Genomic DNA, 26,422 nt, shown 5'->3' with positions numbered 1-26,422 from the left:
CTTTTTTTTAGCAGAGGCCGTTTAAGGGAAGTGCAAATTAAAGGTGTGAATTCACTACCACTAACACTGATACTCAGAGACAGAGCAGAGCTGACTCAGAGCCCCAGCATTAATGAGTTAATGTGTGATATGCCCTCTGACAGACATACAATAGAAACAGTGGAACACTTTCATTTCGTTACACTTTAGAAGTTATGAGTTATTGTGTTGCCTTTAAGACCAAGAAAAGCAACACATTTAAGTTAAGTTCTGATATCACAATAACACAAATGATGTTTAGTAAAACATCAAAATATTCATGTTTTATCAGTTTTATCAGTATCAAACCAGTGTTAGTTTGTCTTTTGTCTCTAACAACAGAACCTAATGTGTTTGTCTGACAGATCTCTGTTCCTCCGGCTGGTGTCCTCTGTCCACTTCACTCTCTGATCTGGCCGTCATGGAGGTTTTATACATCAACTCCTCCGTGCTCTTCGTCTCTCACAGACCCCTCAACTACACCTTTGAAGAGAAGACGGTGTACGAGCGTTGCAAAGACATGCCCGCTGTTCTCATTTGGTACCTGGCCCTGCAATTTATTAACATGTTTCTGGGCATCCCGGCCAACCTCATGGTGCTGTGGCTCATCCACAAGAACAAGGGCGACTCCTCCACATCAGATATCTTCATCCTTCATCTGGCGATTCTGGACGTACTGTTCTGTCTCATCCCTCCTCTGGAGCTGGCCAACATCGTCTTCCTCACCACCAGCAGCACCTGGTACGTCCTGCGCTTCTTCTACGGCATGAAAGACTCCTCACCACTCTTCCTCTCCTGCATCTGCCTGGACCGTTACGTAGCTGTGGTCCACCCCATCACCTTCACCGAGCTCAAGGACCGCCAGCACAGAGCAGTCCTGGCCATGGTGGTCTGGCTGATCACTCTGGCCTACGCCGCTGCTAAATGTGTAGGCAACATTGTCAACTTTGAGAAGGTCTTCACGGCGATGATCCTTGCGTCGTTCGCCTTCATGGTCTTCTGCAACATTGCGATTCTCTGGGCGCTGCGGCAGTCCGGGCCCGGCAGAGACGAGATGCATCCTGTGAAGAAGAGAGCCTTCAAAATGGTCCTCATCATCCTGGCCATCATAGTGTTCAACTACTTCCCACCTGTCGCGTTGTTCCCCTTCCAGGACTACTTCTCTCCCGATGTGTTTCGTTGCTATATTCACTATGTCGCCTTCGGCTTGATGGACTTCAGCAGCACCATCCAGCCCATGCTCTACCTGTCCAAAGAAAAGCTGCCACAGAGCCTCAACTGTTGTCAGACCAGCACGACTCATATCCAATAGGGAAGTTTTATATATTTTCCTTTTTTTTTTTTAACTACAAAAGTTTGCTGTATAAATGCGTTGATGTAGTGAAATACATGAGAATAGGTTATGTTCTTGCTTTATTAGATATTGACATATGCCAGTAAATAAAATATGTACTGTGCAGTGGTCCTAGGGTCTGGGTCTGTTATGATAACTTAACTATGAGAGAATATGCACAAACATAATCAGCAGCAGCACTCAGTGAACTCTGGTGGTATGAAGCCATACAGACAGTTTGGGTTGTTTTTGTTCACTTTTAGAGATACTAGAAATGAAGGGATAAGTCAATTAATCAACGTGGTTGATCAATATTAATTAATCTTCTACTATTCTGATTATTGATTGATTTTTCAAGCATGAAATTACAAATATTAGCTGCGTCCAACTGCTCAGCTGTGAGGATATTCCTCTGAACTCAATATTTTTTGGTTTTCAAACTGAAAAAACAAGATGTTACTGTGGGTTCTTGGAAATCGTTACGGGCCTTTTCCACAATATTTTTTCAATTTTCAGACAAAGCAATTAATTAATAATTGACAGAGTAATTGATAATGAAAATAATCATTAGTTGCCTCAACAGCCCTGAGAATTAGAAATGGAATGGAATTTATTTTGTGCTGATTAAAACATTCAAAGATTACGCTTGTCTTTCCCGAATAATGCCCTGGTTACTCTGGATAATCCACAGACCTTGGATAGCTTCATTATAATGAAGAAATAGTTCCTCTGAAAACAGCTGACAACGTGTTTTGAACACATAATGAATTCCATTCATCGCCGCTGCACTGGGGAAATCTCAGTCTACTATGTAAATTAAAACTATCTACATCACTAGACAGGCCGCACTAGAGTTGGGTAGAAAAATATGCCTTTTGTCATTTGTCATTTGAACTGAACCTTCAAAATGCCTCCCAGTAATGTGCTACATTTTCACACCTCAAGGACCTGCGATCCAAGCATGTTTCATAATGCTACTGAGACGGCTAACTTTTAACATGTAGCGTTCTTGTCTGTCATGCTTCATTTTTCTACCTATAAGCTGTAATGCTGCTGAAACATCTGATGGTTCATCAGAGCATCAAAAAATTTCTGTCTAATTTCCATAACTGTGGATTTATGGTTAGGCAACACTCATTTGGACTATTAAGTGTCGTCCGTTGTACTTCTCTGTCTGTGTGTGTGTGTGTGTGAGTGAGAGAGAGGCACTTTTATATAATGTGTATACTCATATTTTCTTTTCTGGTTGGAACAAATGTGTAAAAAAAAAAAAAAAAAAAACCTCACAGAATGTATTTGTACTAAACAAAGATTTTTTTCCTGCACATCGCCTTTACTTTTAAATAAAAGCAGATCTGTAAAGTGTAAATAAGACAAAAAAAATGTTTTGGTTAATGTTTTCTCTTTAATTTAGACACAAATCACACAGAAGTAAATCACAATAAAATCCTAGTAGCAAACACTCAGTTTAATATACATTGCTATGCAGGTATATCAACCAGTTGCCACAATGAACAGTAGCCCTATGATCATGAACATGAGATTTTACTCCAGCGTGTGTCACTTGCACATTATTCATGGTAAGAGATGGTATCACAGGGAAAAACCTAAAACAACTCCACGAGAAGCTCGACATTATTTGAGATCAGCATGGCTTACACTACTGAAAGCTGGTCGCTCGATACTGAATATTTGCAGTAACATTATTTTCAGTAATATCATTACACAAATACATTCTTGTCAGTTCAATAGATCAGACAGCGGACTGTATAATTAAAGCTATATACAGCATTATATTAATGGTCTTCACCTTACATCACTGAGCGGTACAACATTTCTAACTCTCTGGCTACAAAGTGTATAAATGTATGTAGAAGCACCTTACTTCTAAAACAATTAAGATTCAAATTTTTTTACTCAACCCTGTAGGGAAATTTTCATTTTGTTCTCTCACAGGAAGGTCAAAAGTCAGGACAACAGAACGTAAACCTGGACCTGGGATGCAGTGTCTTGCTCAAAGACACATCTGCAAGGTGAACGATCACACCCTGGCGATCTGACAGACATTCAGTCATTCTTATTTTCTTGTAAAGCATTTCATAAACATATAACCAATATTTTGGTAACCTACAGCAGGAGTCCTTTTTCTTCTGCCTGTGTCTCTTACACTGTGAGAGAGATGCCTACAAGAAGAATATTAGAGTTAATCAATCAAAATTAAATAAGTAATCATTGCTAAATAGTCGGCCCTGTGTTAAAACAGCACAGGGGGCTACATTAGTGGGGGTGTCTTTTTACAGCTATCAGGGAGACAATGAATTATGATGCAGGAAGTCCTGGTGGTTTATCAGACATCAAACCACTGCACGAGAGTTTCTGATGATTTTACAACTCCATCAGCGGCAACTATTTAATATTTTGTCATGACCATCACACAGTAAACAGTAGAAATGCAATGTTGACTTTACACAGTAATCTAACGCAGCTTTAGACTGTGTTCAGACCGACAGTGCCCCTGTGTGAAGACGGCATTCATCTCAATGAGGCCACTGCAGCTCCAGCAGGAAAAAATGCATAGTATTATAAACCGCAGTGCAGTGTTTTGGCGTCTGATAACCTCTCAAACTCAGGAATCTGTTACTCATCACACAGCTGGTTTCTGGTGTCCATTCATCCTCGTGTTCAGTGTCCTTGCCGTTTCAACAATGTAGTGCTCTCCATCATCTCCGTGACAAATAAGCGAGCTCCATCTGCAGATGTAGGCTGTGAGGTGTGGTTTCGAAGTAGTCAGTAGATTTTGAATCTTAGCTTTTATATTATTGAACTTTAACAATTTGGTCAGTGTCTGAAAGTGTCTCCGAGGCCGCCGGTCAGACTGGGTTTGTTTCAGCCTTGCTGGTGCTTCCCTTGCACTGAGCCTTCTGCTCCTTGGCCGCGTGCATCTTCAAATGTTTTTTAAGGGAGGACTGGTCCGTGTAGGTCTTTCCACACTGGCTGCAGAGGAAGACCTTCTCTTTGGTGTGGACCAGCTCGTGTCTCTTCAGGTGGCCCGACCTGCTGAAGCTCTTGCTGCAGTATGAGCAGCTGTACTCCTTCTCTCCCGTGTGAGTTCTCTGGTGCAGTTTAAGGCTGCTGGCCACCGTAAACTTCTTGCCACACTCACTGCAGCTGTACGGTCTCTCTCCCGTGTGCATCCGCATGTGTATGGTCAGGTGGCCCGCCTGGCTGAAGGTCTTCTTACACAGCTCGCAGCTGTAGGGCCTCTCTCCAGTGTGAATCCTGTAATGCGTTTTGAGGTCACCCAATCCGTTGAACCTTTTCCCACACTGAGCGCAGCAGTACGGCTTCTCGCCAGTGTGGATCCTCTCGTGTATACGCAGGTTTCCTGCGTTGCTGAAGGTTTTGCCGCACTCCTGGCAACTGTAAGGCCTCTCCCCGGTGTGAGTCCGCAAGTGGACTTTGAGCTGGTTGTGCTCGTTGAAGCGCTTCCCGCAGTGCGAGCAGGAATACGGTTTCTCTCCAGTGTGTATGCGTTTGTGTATCCTGAGCTGACTGGGATGCGCGTATGTTTTACTGCAGATGTTGCAGCTATAGGGTCTTTCTCCTGTGTGGGTACGCTTGTGGGATTTGAGGAGATCAGCCCGGCCGAAGCGTTTACCACAGTAGCTGCAGCTGTGGACCTTCTCGCTGCTGTGAGTCTTCATGTGAATGTTGAGCGAGGTTGCTCGACTAAATGTTTTGGGACAGCTGGGACAGCGCAAAAAGTTGTCACGGATCTCCAAAAACTCATCAGCAGGAACAGCGGGCGAATCATTTACCTTATGTGTCTCTACCTCTGGCTCCGAAACCTCTCTGCTCGCCCCTCCAGGATCTCTTTGTGATTCAGGGTAATATCTCAAGTCCTGCTTAGAGAAACTGTCATCATCACCATACTGCAACACCCCGTTCTGCTCCTCCTCCTCTGTCTTAATGGACTGTCCATCCTGCATGTGGCTGTCGGAAATGATGGTGACTTTAACTTCACTGTCGCTGCCCCTGGAGTCTTGTTCAGCGCCTGAAGATGGCAGCAGAGGTGCATATGCATTTTGACTGTCACAACAAACCTCTGTGCTCTCATCTTTTACGGGCCTCATTGTCAGATTGAGAACAGATGAAGGCTGGGAGAGGTCAATAGCACTGTTTTCATCCAAGCCAGGCTCTGCTTTTACAGATACCAAGGTTTGTGTGGGCATACATACCTCTGAGGTGTTCACGCATGGTTGTTCAACATTTTGATTAGTCTGTAGAAAGAAGGAGGCAGGGGACATGCTATCCCGCAGCTTGTCTCTGTGCTTCCTCCTGCAGCTCTTCTTGTCACTGCTGCATATGGACATTTTGAACGTGCCCTGGGTGGAGCTGATCGGACCGCTGCTCCATTCTGAGGTCAAAAGCTTTTCTGTGGCATCTTGTTCAAGGGCATCTGTGAAAATTCAAGGCCAAAATAATGAGCTTAACAGCACAGACTGTGACTTTGAGTTATGCATGTCCTAAACTAACTAAAATAATTGATTAGTTGATAGCAGTACTTTAAAATTCACTGAATGACACTGTAGGATCATAATAAATTAAAGCTGCATTCACTTTTTTTTTTTTGCCACTGGGGCACAGCAGAACAAGCTCAAAACACTGGCACATTAAGTTATGTCTGCTTTTTTTTTTACATATCAAAAACAACATATGCATTAATTTAGAGTTGTGTTTCTGGCCACCTAACAAATGTAACGCCAATATTCTCTGTTTAGCTGTTTTTGTCTCAACTAAATCCCAAGGGAAATATCCTCTTTAGTTGCTAAATGCTCCACCATGTTCACCAGCTAGATGCTATCTTTCTCTGTTTATCAGTTTGGGGCTAGACAAATAGTGTACACTAGGTTACATCTTTTTTTTTCTGAAAACAGCTGACTGCTGCAGCTGGACATGAAGTAGAACTGAGTGGCATTGCAGGCCAGAAAACAAAAGTGACAAAACTGAAACGAAGCTGACAATAAACATAATGAAGAGACTTCTTACTAGTAGGTTTAACATTTAAAAAAAAATAGTGTGAAGCTCATCAAAATATTATCCTTCCTTCCATTCATACATACACGTAATCTTTATGTCTGTGGCCCGGTTTTTCTACATAATACAATAAATAAAAAAGTGTGATTGATTTCAGCTGATTGATTGATTGATGTTTGAAAAATGATACTGACATTTTAGGGTTACATTACAGGAACACATATATTGTGATTTAGTGTGCACTGAAGAATTACTTCTTAGTTTAGTTTACTAAATGTATTTATGAGGGACCATGTACTTATGCTGTACTACAATCATTAGTACAGGCAGGATATTGTGATAGTATTGTTACAGTATACTAAGTCCTGCATTACACATTCATTGTTAAGCCTATTTCCTACCTCATAAACCAACACTTATTTTCATTATTCAATTAACAATTTGTCTACAAAATGTCAGAAAATAATAAAATGGTAATTATAAAAAAGGCCATGATGATGTGTTCAAATTGGTTGTTTTATCTGACCAACAGCCCAAAACCTGCTTAAAAAATGACTGGAACAATTAATCAACTGACAAAACAGTTGCCGGTTAATTTTCAGTTGATTAATCAGCTTTGAACGAAGTGAATGCAGCATTGTTTACGTCTGTTTGCTGTCTGTTTACAGTAGTACTGCTACCTTAATTTACATCTACATAAACAGACATGCACGGCCACAGTTTGCTGACTCTGCCGGACAAGCTTAAAAAAAAGGTCAGTGACTGCATGAAGCTGCACTCTCCGGTATTTACCAACTCTCTCTGCAGACTCCCTGCTCTTGTGTGCACGCAGCAGCCTCTTCAGGCCCTCGTTTTCAGACTCGATCCTGTGTATCGTTCCCTGGTACTCAGACAGGGTCCGGTCCACTGAGTCCAGGATGTCGCTCACTGTGGCTTTGAAGATCTCATTGAGAGACGACTCCAGGAAATTTTTCAGGTCGTTTGCCATGTTCGACCTGAAAGTATTTTGAAAGTATCTGGAACAAAAAAACATACAAATAAGGTGGGTGTGTGCGGCTGCTCTGCTGCCGTGTGCGGAACAAACAAAGCGGGGACAGGCGCAGGAGAGTGACGGTGTAGACCAGCTGCCTTTTAGCTCCCAGGCCAGCCCGCAGCGCCCCTAGCGGTGTGGCGTGAGACCGCTGGACTAACTTGGGCCCGGCAGACGTTACTGTGACCCACACAAATAATCACGGTGATGATGGTGTGTAAATAACAATAAGAAAAACTGCAAAACCACAGCAGCACTATTAGATTACTACTAATAATACCACTAGTACCACTACTACAAAACCAGCTACAACAACTACTAGCAAGGACGCTCACATTAATGCTAGGTAATGCTAATGTTTTAATACCGACGTTTATCTGAATGCTAGTCGTGCTAATGACACTGTTTACACTTAGGTATATCAATAGAAAAGCTAGTAATGATGGACATGTGATGAATAACGACGTTACGTAATATTACTAAGTTAACTAAAGGCTTCTACAACCAGTTAAAGTACTTATAGCTAATTGCAGCAAGTTAATAACAGTGCTAATAGTAATAATTTGTATGAAAATGCTACTAGTTTAGCTAAAAATGATGCTAAATGCTGCTGCTAATGATTTTGTAACTGATGCAAATCATGTAAATAATGTTATTTATGCTAATCTGTCAGTAAAGCTCAAACTGTTTTTATTGTCTTTAAGTGGTTAGCTACCGAAATTAAACAGGCAAAATGAAAAAATAAATCTAATATAATTATGATGATAATAATTGTAATAGTAAAAGAAATGTGCAGTGTTGTTAAAGGAATTTCTATGCACAGCCAGAAACCAGGAAGTACACCTACATTACCCCTCAGCTAATGACGTGCACATTGAATCTGTTCAACTTCTGGTTTTACCACATTGCTCCTGTTTTCATTTGCAGGAAAGAAACTGAGCCACTCCTCTCACTTGACCTATATGTATGCTTGCATGCCTGCAGGGCAGTGGGCGTGGGCCGAGGCCTCTCAGGTGTCTCTGAGCTCTTGAGTCATCTGCCAATCACAATGTACCTTTTTCTTCCTCTTTGTTGCCATTCAGCAGCTTTCTCCTTCTTACCCTCCTCTAAATACTCACCCTTTTTCCCCCCCCAGCCATAGCTGCAGAGAGGCGAACAGGACAAAGGTTGACGGAAGTCTGATCTTGATCTCTCCAAAATGGACAGGAAGGGGGGTGGGGGGGGGGACGACTTGGTCCAGACTAGGACTTGTGACTTGCATGCATCTTTATGCGACACCACAAACTGAGAGGCTGCCTGCCTTTAAAAGAGCGGATGTGAGGGTGGTTTGTTGTGCGCAGCAGGTTCAGACACAATCAACTGAGGGGTATTTGTATGCGTGTGTGTGGATGAATGTGTCTGTAAAGGCACAGCTCTTTGACAGTAGTATCAACCCAGTGTAACACAGTGGTGTGTCTTACCCTCCCACAAGACTTGACTTAAAACCTCACAAGCCGGCTGATCATATGATGTTGCTTTAAAGAGCCTGGAAGGGGTAAGTCATGCATCACAGTTGAAAAGATTCCTCTTAATGAGATTTTATTTTAGCTCTTTGAGGTTTGAAAATGTTCAAGTTTATGTCTGTGTCATGTTCACTGATAGTAATGAATGAAATACTAGGCAGTGTTTATCCTCTGTAGACAAATTCTATTATTGCACATGCATACATTTATAACTCATTTCACAACTTTCACTTTACCCAGAGTGGCTGTGTTCCTCTTTTTATTTTGTTCTCTCTGGGATGTTTTTAAAATATATATTGTACTTCTGCTTTCACGTTTTAAGCATCCTCTCCAGTGTGACTTGCTGTAAAAGCTCCCCATGCATTGTTAGCAGCTACTCATGGTGATCTGCACTTAAGGTAAACTGCATTTTGTCTGAGCAATTTTATATTTGCCTGAAAGTGTCCTGATTTATTTTTGTTCTCTCTTTTGATCCTGAAAAATGTTTCTGGAGATCTCCAGAGTCATTCGAGCATTCAGCTACAGTTTTTAGTATCAACAATGCTGCCAAAGATACCATCACACACAGAAGATTAACCATGTTATCATGTGAAACGCTCAATATTTTTTGAAAGAGCTGTAAGAGATTATAATCAGTGCTGGATAATGTTGGAATGCCCCAAATTATTCTGAAATTCAGTCTTTAAAGTGGAAACATCAAGAGAGACAATTTTGCATTTACACTTTGCAGTTTGTAAAGTTTCAGTATCTCCGCATTTTGTTTCCAACACAGTGTTTACAGATGATCCTCTGTTGCTAATCCTTGTTAACTCTAGAACATATACTGTAGCACTTGTTGCACCCTGACAGGAACTGAGAAATGAGCACCCACACAGGAAATGTGGTCAAAGTCTGTCCCGGATGTTGGTTACGTGACGTGAATAGAATAATGAAGACAGACGGATAGGTATAGAAAAAAAAGTGTGACAGAGAGATGGAGAAATAGATGAATCTGCGATCAAATCTAAGATTACATTAAGCAGAAAAGAATAAGATGATGTTTTAACTGTTGACATAACTGTTTCACTGTTCATTTGAAAAGATGCCCTCGGTTTGTGTTGACAGCACACCATGGCTACAAGTTTAGGGTTCAACACGGCTTCATCCATCATCTGTGCAGCACCATGATAAAAATGATAAACATAGGTGTAGACAGTTAAACTGCTCACCAGAGTCAACCCTTCAACCCCACCCTCTGCCTCCCTTCTTAATCCCCATACATACACCTCTGTCTCTCTGCCTCTCTTTCTTTCTGTCTCTCTTGCTCACTTGCTGTGCTGATTTTGTACGTCTGTGGTCAGGAAGTGCAAACAAGCTTTTGTGACATTTCACTCAAAGTGTGTTGCACTGCACATCTGCAATGCCATGCCAAGAAATTAAGAAATTTGACAAATGATCGTGATGGGCTAAAAAATCTTGGACTAAAACTAGATTACGTGGTGGGTCAGTGGAATATTTTTGTCAGAGTGATGTTTGTAATTTCAAATGCTGTCCTCTGTAGTTTTAAATCAACTCTTTCTCACAGATGAATAGAAAAATACAGAGCTCATCCGTATCACTCTACAACCAAATATAGTAGAGGGTTATGAATGGCTTCTTTTGTCCATCAGCTATCAGATGTTCCTGCTGGAGGTTCCCCGAAAAGTTTTTTTTAAAGTGGCATTCAGAGAGTTCATGAAGAGTTAGCTTAACAGAACAGTTTGGTTTTTGTTAGGCAACATCAGGGTCTTTGAGCCTGTCTGACCCAAGATTCGAGCTCATTTTTCTTGCTCTGCTTAACATGGGGGTGTGGTTAAATATTTTTGAACATTAATGGGTTCTTTCTTTTGTTACAGATCTGTGAATGGCGCCGCTGGAAGTTGTAACATGACTTGGGATTTCAGATTTATGCAGCCTTACAAAATGAACATCCAAATGAACTTCATATAGCAGAGGAAGACATTTCGTAATAAGACAACATTTACAGCTACAGCGTCTTTTACCAAAATCCACAAAAACCTCAAAAAGAAAAAAAAAGAAAAAAAAAACGGGACTAACTGAGAGAGACGCTAATGGAGGAGGAAAGCTTGTGTTCCTCTCTGCCAGATCATACAGATTCAGTCCTGCAGGAACCCCAACAAGACTCATGGACCTCTACAGAGCACCAGTACATCAATGGAGAACAGGAGGCCATTGTTTGGGGCGCGACAGAGGTGCAGATAAACCAGGCACATGGGACAGATCAACTCAATCTCACCCTGAAGGCAGCACAAGAGACTCCTGAGGAGGCAGAACAGTGGGAGCAAATAATATGGCCAGTACGCTCCATGAGCTGTACCAGTCCTCGGCTTTCTTTTGCCACAGTACAGTGGGACATACCCGATCCCTTTACAGAGACGCCTTCACTCATGACTGACGGGAGCTGGGCGAATGAGCTGAATTATGGTGGCACGACGAGTCTAGATACCACTTCCCTGTCACTTCACCAATCTGACGATGATAATGAGCCTGAGCCTCTCATGCAGGGGGAGAGAGAGGAACTCGATGGGTTTGATTCACAGCTACCGAACTCCAATGTAGAGTGGACAGGAAACAGCTCTGAGGTAAGTACTGTATGAATAGCGATGTAATACTGTCATTATTTAGATTTTTTTCTATTTCTGTGTCTGTATACACCTTTTAGATACAGTTTCCTGTGTCAGTAAACCTTCCCTCACTGAGCATGCGCTTGGCTTTAACCTCACCACCTCAAACTTTAGGTCCATGTTTGGGTTACTGTAGCAGTTTGAATATAAGTGGGAGGAATAGAGCAGACATCATGTTAGTCAGATGAGGCTGATTGTTACTACCTACTCATGAACCCACTGGTGATCACAAGTTTTTCTCACACATTTCATGCTCATGATCGATGGCCCTGTGTTGCAATTTCCAGCCATGTGATGCTGCCGATGTACAAGAGCCGGCGACACAGGAAAAGGATTCAACGCACGAGCTGTTAGACAATGGTGCGTATTACTCAGAGCAACACCTTTAAAAATATGTCTTTATATTTGTTGTTCAGTTTGAGAATACACTTGTGATTCTTGTTTATTGTTGCATGTGTAGTGGTTCGAGTATTTTGATTAAAATGAAAAAGAAGGGGAGATTTTACTACAAAACTGTGATGTTCACATCTCTCTGCAAAATCTCCCAGAAATCCCACTGAGCGCAGACGCAGAAGAAGAGGAGGGAGACTCATCAACGTCAGATCCTGTTGAAACTGTGGACTTAATTGATACTCTTGAGACGATTGAAGGAACAGAGAATGAGGCGGACAGTATTGTAGATTTAAAACTAGAAGAGGAACAGGAGGAGCCCAGCTTTCTGCTGACTGGACAAGGAGACTCAGAGGAGCAGCAAACTTCAGCAAATGGTGTAAAGATTGAAGAAGAGAATGAGGAGGGAGGTGAAAAAGAAGAAGAGGAGCAGATTGTGACAAACGTGACCTGTACTGGAGATGGTGAAGAGGCAACAACTGTCAGTTGTCTGAGTTATGTGTGAGTATCATTAAAAGGGGAACAGGAAGTGTGTACTAAAAGTAAATGCTTTCATTATGTTTATTCGTTTCACAGCATTGTGTGCAAATATAACATTGACTACATTGCATGTTTCCTCCACTCTTTGTAGGGAGGTTTCTGCAGAGCCATTACAATCTGATGATACTGGACTAACCCGAAGCCCAGATAAGCTAAGTGATCTGCAACAGACAGAGGTTTTAGAGGAAAGTGGCCACTCAGGAACTGAAGAGGATATAGAGATACTGGAACGGTTACATGAAGAACCCACTGGTCAAATTGAAGAGCCAGAAATGTGTAAAGATGTAGATTATAACGTGGACCCTGAACAGTCAGAGGCTGCGGACAACGACGAAGAAGCATCAATAGAGGAGGCAGAAAATGAAGAGAAAATAGAAAACTCACAAGACATACTAGAGCTGACTGAAAAACTGGAGGAGATAAGTTGTTTAGAGCAACAGGATTGTGACCAGACAACTTCACAGGAGAGAGAGGCGTCACCGCAACCTGAACACCCTGAGTCCGAGCAGCTGGAAATGACAGAAGAGCCCGAGCTGATCCAAACAGAGGTGTCACATCAAATAGAGGAGCAGCACTCTGAAAACTCTGAGCAGTTAGTACAATCACAACCTCTGGAACAGTCAGCACAGATGGAGCTGACAGAACAGCCCGTCCTACCTGAAACTGCAGAGCAGACAGAGGAGTCTACTCAGTCAGAGCAGACAGTCTTTGCTGAAGCTGAAGACACCGAAGATGCAGAGCAGCCAGAACAGACTGAGCCGACAGAGCAGAATGAGCAGTCACTGCCAACGCTCTCCGATCAGCTTGTGCAACCAGAGAATTCAGATGAGTCAGAAACAACAGAGCAGCTGTCTCCTGAGACTGAAGTCACACAGCAGACAGCAGAGGCTGATTTAAATCAGGTGGGCACACAGGCAGAGACGCTACATCAGGCTGAAGAAGTAGGAGGTTCGGAGGATGGTGATGTACAAACAGTGGTGGCAAATGGAGAACAACCCATGCCCCCTGAGACAGCCGTGCCTCATATGAATCATATGAATGGAGGTGAGGTGGAGAGAGAGATGGCCCGCCGCCTCGCTGAAAGGCTGTATAAGTTGGACGGGATCCAACGTGTAGATGTGGTGAAGCACTTGGATAAAGAGTAAGCGCATGTTTTAAATTTTTTAAATCTGTCTGTTCATAACTGAAGGGTGATGGCATTATGGGCATTGCTGTGCAACCCACAACTAGCCAGTTGGGTTGTAGCTGCAGACTGTTTTCTGTTGCGGTGGGGAATTCCCAGGTGGAGTAAATGTCAAGCACGACATCAGTCACAGAGTTGGTTATAAATAATGTACATTGAAAACATTGATAACATCAGTGAATCTATGACAACTATGCCCAGGCAAAACAAAAAGAACCCGAGTGCTGTGTAAACATCTTCAAACAATAGATAAGTCCAAAAATAAATAGCCAGCTTTCACGATCAAATCTTTAGAACTTTATTACAATAAATTCCCATATCACTGACAAAACTTTTACTACAGTGTGTAGTGCTGGAGAAATCTTTCCTTCTTTTCCAGGCTCTTGAAAAAGTGAGCCAACTGAAACGCATTCAAATTAAACAACCTTTGTCATGTTTGGTCATATATACACCAGAGTATTTCAGGGTTTTGTCTAGGCATTTCATGGAAAATTAACTGTCTGAAATCATCATAATCTTACAGTACATTTATAAGAAAATGGGACTCACTTTCCACATCTCCCAAATCAGAGTACACAGTGTTTGTCTCCAGAATATTTTTTAATCTGCCAACCTCAATGTCAGCAGGAATAACATCTACTAAAGTATTTAAGCTTCTACATAAACAAGATGTGACATATGATTCAGGGCCAAACTTTCATTTGATATACACATATTGTACATCCTAACATATTTTATTTTTCTTTAAATGTCAATAAAATCTGACTTTTAATAATATTAACATAACAACATTAATGATTCCTTTAGATATACAGCTCCTTAAAGACTGAGTGACGCTCTTTTGCCCACGGAGGACTATGTGATTTTTTCCACATAAACACCTTCTTATTTATTCCATCTTCTGCCATATAACATTAAAGGGGCACTAGAAAGATTTTCCACATTAAGATCAATTTACGTGTCACAGTGAGGGCTGCTCAGCCTGTGGAAAACAGTGGTGTAATGACCCCTGTGGTTATGGATGCTCTTTCAAAAATCTGATAAAATTACCCTGGTGATGCCATCACGGTTATCTTGCCTACAAATTAATAACAGAAAGTCTGTGTTACACACTATGGTTATTTTTACTATATCGATACAGTTTAAAATAGTCCTTTGTCGTAAATGTGACCTTATGGTTAAATGATGCAATTTTATGGACCTTTTTTGACAGCTTGAGTTGAGGGAAATGATCACTGACCTCCTCATACTCAAGAGGTCACATGATTTTTTTTGTCCGCACCACATCGTCTTCTTTTTCTTCCAGTTTAGCTTAAAAACTGCATTAAACCATATTGTCCCAAACGAGATGTAGAGTTGAAGATATTGTGACCCTTCAATGTTTTTTTTTTATTTTTTATAGTGGACCTGGAAAAGTCTTCTGGTTAATATAAAACAGATTATAAAATTTCTAAGTAAGTCATGATGATATTGACACCAAATGTTTTTTTTTTCCCTGTTCAGTAATGACTTCAGCCAGGCTGTTGGAGAGGAATACCTCAAATTTTTTGACTTCACTGGGCAAACTCTGGATCATGCCCTGAGGTGAGAATTACAAAGGTAGAGCTAGGATGGCATGCCATGACAAACTCATAAAACATCTCATATTGTTTTTATTTACTTACGGTTTCTCTCTCAGATCGTTTCTGAAAGTTGTGGTGCTGATAGGAGAGAGCCAGGAGAGGGAACGTGTGCTGCAGCATTTCGCCTGCCGCTTCCATCAGTGCAACCCCAACTCCTTCTCCTCTTCAGGTGAGCGTCAGTCACCGTTCACTTGATATTTTTGGTTCACGGTCAGAGGTACAGCAGTGAGCGCTCTCGTGACAGATGCATGTGTCATTATCAGTTGTTTTAATATATCCTCAGGGTCTGTGTTGGCTTTGACGTGTGCTTTGATGCTTCTCAACACTGACTTGCACGGACAGGTGAGACACATCTATGACTGTAAAAGAAGTGATTGATGACATTGTAAATTTTGTTTTGACTTGGCACTGTATTAGCGGCTGATCCCTGTGAGATATGTAGTCAGTCAAACGTTTTTTGTCTGTGTTGACAGCATGTAGGAAAATCCATGTCCTCCGCTAAGTTTGTGTCCAACCTGGATGGGATGAATGAAGATGAAAACTTCAACAAGGATCTCCTGAAAGTAAGGCCTTCATTGAAGCTTTCAGAGAACACATTTTATCGAAGTATGGTCAAGTCCCTGTTGGTGAATATGTCATTTGAATTTTTCTTCTCCATCTCCATTTTAGAGTCTTTACAATTCTATTAAGAGTGAGCCGCTGGAGTGGGCTGTGTAAGTGGACAGTACTTATTTCACTTTCACTTGATTTAAAAAAAAAAATCTGTTCTCTCTCTCAACCATTCCTCCTTTGTCACATCCCTCACTTGTCTAATCTCGCACTTAATAATCTTCCATTGTGTGTTGAAGTGATGAGGAGGAGTTGAAAAGCTCTGTGTTGCTGGATGAAGACACAGGAGACAGTGCACCGCTGCGCTCAAAAGCCAACCCCTTCCAGGATGTTCCTCATGACAAAAAGGCCTCAGTGGTCAAAGAGGGATTCCTCCAGAGAAAGATCCATGCCGACATTGACGGCAAACGCAGTGAGTCTGTGGTTGAGCATTTTAAGTACATGAAAACAACATTGATTTGTGACCAGAGAATTTATGATGTTTGCCTTTGCCCAAACTTTTATTTTGAAGAGTGTGGTAGTGAGATTTAATGTTCATTTTTTTTTAAAATTTCATTACATTATCATTAATTAATTAATTTGTTATTTATTTTCCATTATTAGATTTAATTAATCACCATTTGATGTTTTGAATGGATAGTGAGCACACCATATCATCCTGCTTTTGTCAGTTAAATCAGAATGAGATTGTATAACCTCTCAAGTAACAATGTGTCTTGGACACTGTAACCAGTAAGAAGCTTCAGCTCTCCATTGATGTAACAATTGACAAACCTGAATTTCGATGTAATGATTGTGAGTGTCTTTTATTGTGTGGGGCTTTGACATCAGTGTCGTTAGTGTCTAATCTTCACGTACCTGACGAATGTTTCTGTGTTGCAGCTCCGTGGGGGAAAAGAGGCTGGAAGACTTTCTTTGGAGTGCTGAGGGGAATGGTCCTTTTCTTACAGAAGGTCAGTAACTCAGCTCCAGGTTTTATTATGTGAAAATAATTTTGTATTGTCTATGATTATAAATACATTTCTGTAATCTCCCCTTGTTCTGTGCGTCTGTGTGTCTGTGTGTGTGTGTGTGTGTGTGTGTGTGTGTCTGTGTCTGTGTGTGTGTGTGTGTGTGTGTGTCAGGATGATTACAGGAGGGACCACCAGACTATCGAGGAGGTGGTGAGTGTGCACCACTCTCTGGCCGAGCAGGCAGCTGATTACACCAAGAAGCCAAACGTCTTCCGTTTGCAGACGGCTGATTGGAGGGTTTTCCTCTTTCAGGCCTCGTAAGTCACAGCACAGCTGGAATCTGTATGTATATGTGTGTATGTATATGTGTGTGTGTGTTTATGTGCGCGCGCGCGCCAAAGAGTCCAACAGTTAGTGTCAGAGCTCTTGTTTGTTTTGTGCTCAGTTCCAAAGTGGAGATGAACTCGTGGATCAGCCGCATCAACCTGGTTTCAGCTCTTCACTCCTCACCGCCGTTCCCCGCTGCTGTCGGCTCCCAGAAGAAGTTCTCCAGGCCGATCCTCCCCGCCTCGCAGTCTGCTCACACTCTGGTACACACTCCCACTTCTCTTTCTTGGAGGCTTTGAGTTCTTCATAGTTACAAGTTATTTTACATATTTTTAATGAATTGCACTGTTCAAATATGTGTGTGTTAAATGTGTTCCAATGCATGTTAGTCAGCAAGCCACCAGCCAACCAATGAATTATATGAACTGCTCAAAAAATGCTAGTTGTTCATGGTATAAAAACTCTTTCTAAACCAGCTCATGTTTTGCCATGATATACAGCTGTTCATATTAACCTCCTAAAATCGTGTTTCCATTTGCCTCTTCTTAATAATATCAGGGACAACTAATAAAACCGTCACATATGTATTTTTGAACAATCCCTTTTGACCCATCAAAGCGAGACTACGTGCCTTTTGCTGAACAGTGGTCACAGCGGATAATTTAAAGAATTGAGTTTTATTTTAAATTTGATAACAGTTAATACAGCACAGAAATGCCATACATGAAATATATTTTCCATGATACACATCTGTACTGTACACTTTCCTGGAACACTTCACCTCTGCAGCTGGAGTATGATGGGAAATTTCTTTAGTTCTTTATTCAACAGGCACAGAACAGATAAATATTGTTAAATACAGTACAACAGATCATTTTGCAGACTCTGTTCCTCATCATACTTGATAGTCATTTGTTCTGTTTAGGATTTGCATCAAGTGTATTTGCATGAAACCTTTCATCTGTTCCTCTGTGCTACTTCCTGTGTAGGAACGTCAGCAGCAGTCTCATGCAGGAATGCTGGAGTCCTTTAAAGCAGACCTGTCTTACCTGCAGCAAAACTTGCCAGAGGGCAAAAAAGCCAGAGCCAAGGAGCTGGAGGAGCATCGCGTCAGAGCAGAGTACCTGCAGCACGAGGTAGAGAGGGTGTTGTGACAAAGAGAACGTGTGTATACGAGTGTGAAAGAAAAACAAAAAGTGACCCTGCTTCTCTTGCTCAAACCCTGCAGATGTGTCGCTATGAGATTTACATCCAGGTAATGGAGAGCTGGAAGAGCGTGGAGAAGACAGGCAGTGACGTGTTGAGCACAGCAGACCTGAACCTGTTTGATAAAGCCGTGTGTGCAGAAGCTGTAGGGGAGGAAGAGGAGGAGGAAGGTGGGCTGAAAAAGTCCCACTCCAGCCCCTCTCTGGAGCTGGAGCTGGCTCCTCCGACGGTGATCAAAGTCAGACGTAATATCTCTGAAAGAAGGACTTATCGCAGGACTATAATCCCTCGATGGAATAAAGAGGCCTGAAAGGTGTCTTACTCAGAGATAATACGACTGAGTCATGGCTCTTTGAAAATGAAAATGCAGATTTGTTTTTCTTCTGCAAGCTGACGGGACCACAGATTTTTCTAGTTTGTGGAAGCACTGAGCACAGAAGCAGGGAAACTGCTGTTTCAGGAAGTTGTTTTGTTTTGGAGTTTTTCTGCGTTTTTATCTTGTGCAATTTAAAAAAAAAAAAAATTTAACCTCAGGGAATCCCTAACGCTCAGACTCTCTCACGATAGAGGGGAGAACCTGATTCTTTTGTTGAGTGACTCAAAGTGTCTGGCCCTAATTTATTCAGTTTTTAAAAAAATATATACTATACTCAAAATAGTACAAAATTGGTCTCATTGGCAGTGATGTGCTCCGGGCAAAAATTGTGCCTTGTAAAATGTAAACCACAAGAGGGTGCTGTAGTACAGGACATGTCTGAGTGATGGTAGGGGGATAAAATGTCCTGTCAGTTAGTTACAAACTTGTTTTAAGGAGTTCTATTTGCACTTTTTTTGTTTTTAATATTGTGCATAAATTGTTGATTTGTTGACAGTGATGCCACTGTTACATATTTGTTACTTGTTGATATGAAGGTTTTAGTTCCAAACTGCTGTGTAGTTTTTTTCTCTTTTGGGGAAAAATAAAATGTTACTTGTCATAGTCATTCATTGTTGGTGAGTCTGGTGATGGAAGACTTCTGTCTTAAGTGTCTGTAATTCACTTGTTGTCTTTAAATGTATAACAAATACCAGTCATTCAACCATTTACTGCACAGTTACAGGCTTCGTGAGCTGTAATGCCAGATACAGCGTATTTTGTTCAATTGTGTGATTTTTGAACTTTCCAAGATCAAAACTCTTTTGCAGCATTTTTCTCAAAAATTTAAGATCTGCTTTACTGTTCATTTGAACACAGTGAAATGTTTACTGTGAATGTGTGTGTTTGTATCCACCCCTGGTTCAAATTACACAACTGTCTGTTACAGGGTGCAGCCTTTTATCTTTTAATTTTATGAGAAAATGTACTTTGAAGGAAAAACATGTGGCCAACATGAAGAACTGTATGGTGTCTTTACACACCAAATTGTTACATCATGCTGACATCATTATATGTACAATTCATGATAGGACCCACCAAGTGATTAAGAGAAGATATATTAACAGTGCCTGAACTTTTGAATCATGTGTTGTAGGGCTAAACAAGTATTAGAAATATTATCGAAATCACAATATGGCCAAATGTAATATCCAAATTGCAGGAGCTGCAGTAAAAGGTAAAATGTGTCACAATGCACCATATACATTTATAAATGAAGCATTGTGGTGCTACAGAAATTCCTTGTCTAACAAATCATATTCTCCAGATATTAAGGTACCTGCCTGTTTAGAACAGATCCTACAGAACCCAGCAAACATCACATATAAAAACATTTTTTCAGTGGAAATGGTTCATCACAATCTGACAAAGTAATTGCAATATGCTTTTTTTTCATATTGTTCTGCTGTTTTGTAAAAAATATATTCCTGTACAAGAAAGCTACAGCACGATGTGTGTGTGTGTGTGTGTGTGTGTGTGTGTGTGTGTGTGTGTTTGTGTATGTGTGTGATCGCTCAGTGTCATGGGCCCCATTTTGTTCTCTTTCAGCCTGACATGTTGAGCAGCAGTCGACCTGGGGCGGTTGACAATAAGAGCAGGATGTCTGGTATTAAACACCCCCCCCCCCCGGCTCACACAAACACACACATCTCTACACACTCACAACACACACACAGTCACACTCAAAACACACACATTCCTCCTACAGGAATGTGATGTGACAATAGGAAATGCAGTGACGAGCACAGACAATACAGACAGGGACACACCGTTCTGTTTTGGTGTCCGAACCGGATCAAGGCGCTGGATAAGCAAGTATTTCATTAGTCCTGAAGCTCCTAGTTGGTCTTGTAGATTTCTTTTTAAGATTTCTCCCACCTGGACTGACAGACATGAGGAGAAACTCAGGATCTGATCATCTGTGGTGCTGAGTTAATGTGATAATGCTCAACTTGTCCTCTGAATGTAAGCAGTTTCCATTCATTCACAGGAATAACAAAGGCTCATTAAGATAAAGTCAGATTCTGTAGATGAGGATGACTGATGGGCCACATGAGTGACAGGGGCCCGGGGCAGCACCTTCACAGCACCTTCAGCGGGGATGGGAGGGGCGCAGGGGCGGATCTACCGGCTATTATTACTACTACTATTACTCCTCAGTGGTTTGAGCTACAGACATGAGTTTTTTTCTCAGTTAAACTAGAGAATCAGAGCTTTCAGGCAAGCTCCTGTTTGTCTGTGTGAGTCATTTACTTTCGTCAATAATAAACGCATAAAGTTGGAAAAGATTTGGATAGTCTCATAGTCTCATGTTACTTCATCCCATGAGACAATCTATTGAAAACAGCATGGATGTAAATAAACAAAATACTACTGTAAATATTTTGACTTATATAGGATTCTGGCCATGCAAATGTAACTTATATATACAGTATATATATATATATATATATAGTGGGAAGGGATTTAGTGAAAGAAATTTTTGTATAGGCTAGCTATCGTATTTTGTTATGATGATGATATTTTAACTAGAAATTCTATTCTATGTTTGTTTTATCATGATGACTCCTAACTGGACAGATCTGAAAGAAAAGACATCTATATTTATGGAATTGGGCTTCAGTCGATCGGACAAGGAGTTCCATAAGTTTTGGATTGTGTCATAAACATAAAACAGGTGCTCTGATGTTTCTACATTCAAGCTACGTGGGTCTGCCAAGGTGGCACTACAATGGTGCGTCACTTTAAATGTTGTGGCCGCAAGGAATTGTGGGACAGAATTTTCTCCTTTCCTGTTGTAAAGGAAGGTCCAGTGTTCCCTATGCTAAAGGAGATAAGATAGGAAGCATTGAAGCTCCTTTCCGTATCATTTAGAGAATTCCACCTGCTCAGTTAGGAACCTTCCTAACCAAAAATGACTTTTCGACTGCAGCACTGACTTTATGAGGAGGCCTCCATTTTGTAGCCAGAAAGCTAACAAACAGCAGACCCGCTAACACAGCCGAAGACGGAGTTGGACGGAGGGAGAGGGAGATGAGAAATCAGGGAAGAGCAGCGGATAATTGCTCGGCTGTCTGCTTTGGACTTCTCACGACGATATTCATAACCTGGAATACTTTCATGAAGAAACCCTTTTGATTTTTGTGACCTGTGCACCCTTATGGACTAAAGGAATGAGAATAATGGACGAATGGAGCGTGGTTCTACACATCTAAACGGTAGGCAGGCACCACGCTCAGCTGGTACAAGATTGCTGGTAGATATTAAGAAATGTGGTTATGGTTAGCGCAAAATGAACTGAATGTTTGAATTCTAGAGGTACAGCCTGTCTATATTTACAAACGTTTGAAGACCCTTTAGATGGACCCGTGGATGAGCCGTTGGGCCGTTTGACGTTAATAAGCTAGCTAGCAAATGTTTCTGAATGCTTGATAGTTTTGATAAAAAGTTCAAGCTAATTAACATAGTCTTAGACCGCTATGTGAGAACACTTGTAGTACACTTGATCCCAGCTGCTGTTTGCTGTCCCTGCAGCAGGATGCAGCTCCCTCCGTTTTCTCCCTGCTTCTGCTGCACAGTAACAGCTGATGCTACAGTACAGTACAACTGCAAATAGATAGTGGTGGGGTTTAATTGAGTACTGTATATTTATAACTTACTAAATGTATGACTTTTACCTCACTACATCTAAAAGACAATTATTGTACTTTTGACTCCACTACATTTCTAAGAAGCACTCTTACTTTGAAGCAGAGCTTTTAGTCAGAGGAATGAATTTCTTTTATTTTGAAAATGTGATCATACACTGTTCATCACAGGAGGAAAAACTCCTCCACTGTCAGTCATGTTTGAACCTGTCAGTGACCTATCATTTTTCATCAGAGCACCATTTGCTGTGTTTAGCACAACCATGCTTCATCACATGATTATTGCAGTCTAGGCTTATAATTGAGACATGAATAGAAATAACTCATATTATTTCTGAATGACAATACAAATGAGACTTGTTTGTTGTTTACCATAATCATTGCAGTGATCTTTGCATAGGTTTTGTGGCTCCTACTGGTCTAATAATGCAAAGTACAGTGTTTTGTGGGAGGGCGAGTCAGCTTTTTTGTCTATTTAAGGTTTTTCTTGTGCCAAAAAAAATATTTTTAAGTTAAAAATATATCTTCATTTAGGGGCGTTTCCAATCTATTACGGATATATGTGATTGTTTCTGAATAAATCAGCATAAATATTTCTGCCACCTTTTTAAAATCTCCATGCCACCCTCTTGACACCCCATGAGTTTTTCTCTAAATCCTCCCCTGGAGGGGCAGCCTGGCATGCTGAGAGGTGACGCCATCTTGGCTAACCTACATGCTCTCGGGCCTGTGACGAAATGTTACAGCAAAGAATCAGCCATTAGCAGCTCTTGTTTTTCATATCAAATTGAAGCGTTTAATAATGTGTTACGTTCAGGACCACAATCTGTTAAAGGTGCTCGTCTGGTGCTGGCGTCGCATAGGAGCTCTCGACTGAAACTCTTCTCACATGGCCTGTGGACCATGACTTTGGCGGCGGCGGTGGCCTTGTTTTGGAGTGCCATCTCTCTCGTCCTCTCCAACAACAATAATGACGGGCTGGAGCGGCAGAGGCTGCATTAGCTGCTGGGTTCAGAGGGCATCCTTCCCGAGGAATTGGCCTGTTTTTGTTCCATTTGTGCCACCCCATTCTCCAGCTTTGTGCGACTCAGTCAGGCCTGGGTGGGTAATTAAAAAGGCAAGAACTCAAGTTGTGATCATTAGGGGCTTGTCCAGCAAAGACCCCGACACGTAAGGTCACTTCTGCCCCCCTTTTTTTTTTCGCTTTTCTCCTCCCCCTCACCATGCAGTGCTGCTTTGAACACTGCTCAACATGCACAATAGCTCTGAAATGCTCAGTAAATATAAGCCGCAAACACCTGCAAACAAACATAAAGTGGACTGTAGATGCTCACATTCATCCCTGAGTTTTTTTTTTTAAATCTGCCCTCAATGCCCCTCCTGACACACATTCTCCATCTGCTGCTAACGCCTTGCACGCTCTACTTGTTACTTTTTATCTCTTATCCGCACTAACACTTGATTTCTCCCACTCTAGCTATTGAAAAACTGTTTTCACCCCCCCCCCCCCCCGTTTCTCTGTCTACATCTTTTGCTCTTGACTGCTGCTGTTGTGATGTGGCTCTCTCCATCCAGGGGCCCTTGAAATCTCTCTGTGGTCCTTTCAGGGGTTTTGTTTTTCCACTCAGACTCCACTCGCCTCTTTCACTGAGACATTAACTCTACTCTTATTCTCTCCTGCTCTTATCCAGCATCCACTTGTACCTCACCTGTACTTTCTGACTGCAAAGAACCAAACACTCCATATATTCAGTTTCCATATGAGTGTCATTTTCCTTTTCAGTGGAAGTGATTTTCTTTTATTGCTATAACTTGCTTTCGAGGAGATGGGAGCCACTGAAGAAAAACATCTTCTCTACGCTTTTTCTCCCAGACTGGACTCATTAGTGTAGCTTCTCTCATGGCCAGACTGAAACCCAGACGTTTTCATTTTATTTGCCAATCAGACCCAGTCCAAACACGACTCACTCTTTTGATATCATCATAACAGACCCTTCGTGGCCCTTTTACAAACTCTGGCTTTTGTAGCAAAACAAGCCTCTCATTGAAAGAGTTAAGGCAAGTGCCTTGCTTAAGGGTATTTCAACGCATGACCTCTCTTCGCCCTCTCCACTTCCACATACACTCCCGTCTCTTACAACACTCCTCGGGCACAGACTCAGCGGCTTTTAAGATGCAGGACAAACATACCGTACGGGCTCTCAAAGTCGGCGCTGCGTGGGTTAATGCGATGTATAGATCAGAGTGCTTGTGGACTAGTCTCCTCCCTTTAATCTCAATTCATCTTTTAACTACTACAGGAATCAGTTTTAACTCCGGTATCGATTCCACATCTCTGAATATTTGTATCTGTTCTTTCCTTACTTAGTAATATTTAATCTACTGTGTGCAAATCAGGGATAAAATAGTAAAATTGAGACGTGTATGTGATGTTGAATGAGCTATTTGTCAACTGTGTTTGACTCCCCCGGCCTCCGCGGGTCAACCCCCACCCTCAGGGCAGTACCTGATACCTGGCAGATTTTATCCACCTCATGTGCATAGTGTTGAATGTGTGTGTGCTTTGAAAGGTGTGTTTTTCTTGATGTCTCCCAGTCAATAGTAACTTCCTGCCTTCAGGGCCTGCATGTTGTTTAATAGGCCGGTCTGACACAGGGCACCTGTGTTTCCTTCCTTCTGTTCCTACACAGAAACACCCTCTGTTGGGCCACTTTGCTCTGTTTGACTGGCACATTTGTTCCATTACGGTTAAAGGTGGGTTAGGAGATTAGATAGCTTCTTGAAATTTGAGGATGGTGTTGTCTTTTGAAGTCAGCTCAGGTATTCTGAGACCTTTTTTTTCTAGCCCATGATAACAAAGTGTCTCTGATACCACTACTTTTTTAGGCATGCCAGTGCTTGACTCTAGGGATGGTGATGTGGTTTGGTCATTCAGTCCCCCACTTTGGTCCAGACTGGCCAACTGCTGAAAGTAATGCAATAAAATGCATAAACTGGATTGTGTCGAGTTTTTTGATCAAACTGTTGGATTACCATGAAAGTTGGTGCTTCCCTGAAGATGAACTGTAAACGTTTGGTAGTCACCTGACTTTTCTGCCAGCGGCATCATTGAGTTAAAATTAAAATTCTTCCAGCGCTTTGATTTGCAAATCTACTGACAATACCATCAGCCTCAGCTATGTTGTCTCTAATGCAAATTAGCATGCTAACAGACTAAATTAATATAAAATGAACATAACTATATTTTATAGCATTGTCATTATGAGCATGTTTGCATACTAATGTTAGCATTTAGCTCAATGCATCGCTCTGCCTCACAGCCTAACAGAGCCACAAACATGTCTGTAGACCTTTAGTTTTGCTTCTATTAAAATCAAACTGCTTTTCTTATTTTCTAACTATAGTGATCATTGAAACATGGTTACAAATGATGAAGATCAGCATTAGAATTTAGCTCAACACTTCTGTGTTTATAAGCACAGCCTGAAAGAGCTATTAGCATGTTGATGCTAACAACCAGGGTATACTTGAAACAAACTAGTTTGTATGTGTAGGTTGACCATGTTTTGAATGGCCAAATCTGAACTCTCATAGTGCGAGGTGAGATATAATCATTCAAATGGGTTCATGGTCCACATTTTTTGGGCAGTCCCACCTTAAAGGCATTCATAGTGTTGCACTCCTTTGTACATACGAAAACTGATGGGTAGCTTTGTGAAGAGCTAAAGCTGGAGTACGAATGTCAAACGAGTTCACAGAATGCTAGTTAAGCCAGCGCCAAGTAAATCAGATGAGAGAGGGAGAGGAGGAAAGAGGAGCTCATTGCATTGTGGGAAGTCCCCCGGCAGTCTAGGCCTATATCACAATAACTAGGCGATGGTTCAAGGCAAGCCTGAGCCGGCCTTTACTATAAGCTATATGAAAAATGAACGTTTTATGGCTACTCT

General features: G+C 41.6%; 3 protein-coding genes and 1 long non-coding RNA gene across 12 annotated transcripts in view; 3 read left to right on the top strand and 1 right to left on the bottom strand.

Moving 5' to 3' along the window:
• The first annotated feature begins 388 nt into the window (after nt 1-388).
• On the top strand, nt 389-1,330 carry LOC130186819 (proteinase-activated receptor 3). The gene has a single exon (XM_056404111.1). It carries the CDS (start codon nt 440-442, stop codon nt 1,328-1,330), a length of 891 nt encoding a protein of 296 aa, XP_056260086.1. The 5' UTR covers nt 389-439.
• A 1,406-nt stretch (nt 1,331-2,736) lies between these two features.
• Nucleotides 2,737-7,516, bottom strand: LOC130186267 (zinc finger protein 664). 2 transcript variants are annotated; one of them, XM_056403200.1, is made up of 2 exons: nt 7,181-7,516; nt 2,737-5,810 (listed from the first exon to the last, which is right to left on the bottom strand). In XM_056403200.1, exons 1-2 carry the CDS (start codon nt 7,419-7,421, stop codon nt 4,222-4,224), a joined length of 1,830 nt encoding a protein of 609 aa, XP_056259175.1. In that variant the 5' UTR covers nt 7,422-7,516; the 3' UTR covers nt 2,737-4,221. The 2 variants fall into 2 exon arrangements, with proteins under 2 accessions (XP_056259175.1, XP_056259176.1); XM_056403201.1 differs by lacking the exon at nt 7,181-7,516 and having other exon boundaries at nt 2,737-5,405; nt 5,590-5,751.
• A 28-nt stretch (nt 7,517-7,544) lies between these two features.
• Nucleotides 7,545-19,714, top strand: LOC130186264 (PH and SEC7 domain-containing protein 3). Of its 8 annotated transcripts, none has more exons than XM_056403193.1 (19): nt 7,640-7,764; nt 8,346-8,431; nt 8,554-8,952; nt 9,243-9,318; nt 10,795-11,541; nt 11,871-11,943; nt 12,132-12,474; nt 12,605-13,654; nt 15,200-15,280; nt 15,375-15,487; nt 15,602-15,660; nt 15,792-15,881; nt 15,988-16,031; nt 16,167-16,339; nt 16,810-16,880; nt 17,052-17,197; nt 17,326-17,470; nt 18,197-18,343; nt 18,436-19,714. In XM_056403193.1, exons 5-19 carry the CDS (start codon nt 11,011-11,013, stop codon nt 18,721-18,723), a joined length of 3,354 nt encoding a protein of 1,117 aa, XP_056259168.1. In that variant the 5' UTR covers nt 7,640-7,764; nt 8,346-8,431; nt 8,554-8,952; nt 9,243-9,318; nt 10,795-11,010; the 3' UTR covers nt 18,724-19,714. The 8 variants fall into 8 exon arrangements, with proteins under 8 accessions (XP_056259169.1, XP_056259174.1, XP_056259168.1 ...); XM_056403191.1 differs by having other exon boundaries at nt 8,346-8,468; XM_056403194.1 differs by lacking the exons at nt 7,640-7,764; nt 8,346-8,431 and adding an exon at nt 7,545-7,631.
• A 1,952-nt stretch (nt 19,715-21,666) lies between these two features.
• LOC130186269 (uncharacterized) overlaps nt 21,667-26,422 on the top strand; it is a 36,142-nt gene continuing 31,386 nt past the window's right edge. Inside the window, exon 1 of the long non-coding RNA XR_008830272.1 lies at nt 21,667-22,046. This is a non-coding gene — a long non-coding RNA (uncharacterized LOC130186269). The remainder of the gene's footprint in view (nt 22,047-26,422) is intronic.

This window comes from Seriola aureovittata, chromosome 18 (genome assembly GCF_021018895.1).
Source record: "Seriola aureovittata isolate HTS-2021-v1 ecotype China chromosome 18, ASM2101889v1, whole genome shotgun sequence".
Lineage (NCBI taxonomy): Eukaryota > Metazoa > Chordata > Actinopteri > Carangiformes > Carangidae > Seriola > Seriola aureovittata.
This window is presented reverse-complemented; position numbering and strand designations above follow the sequence as displayed.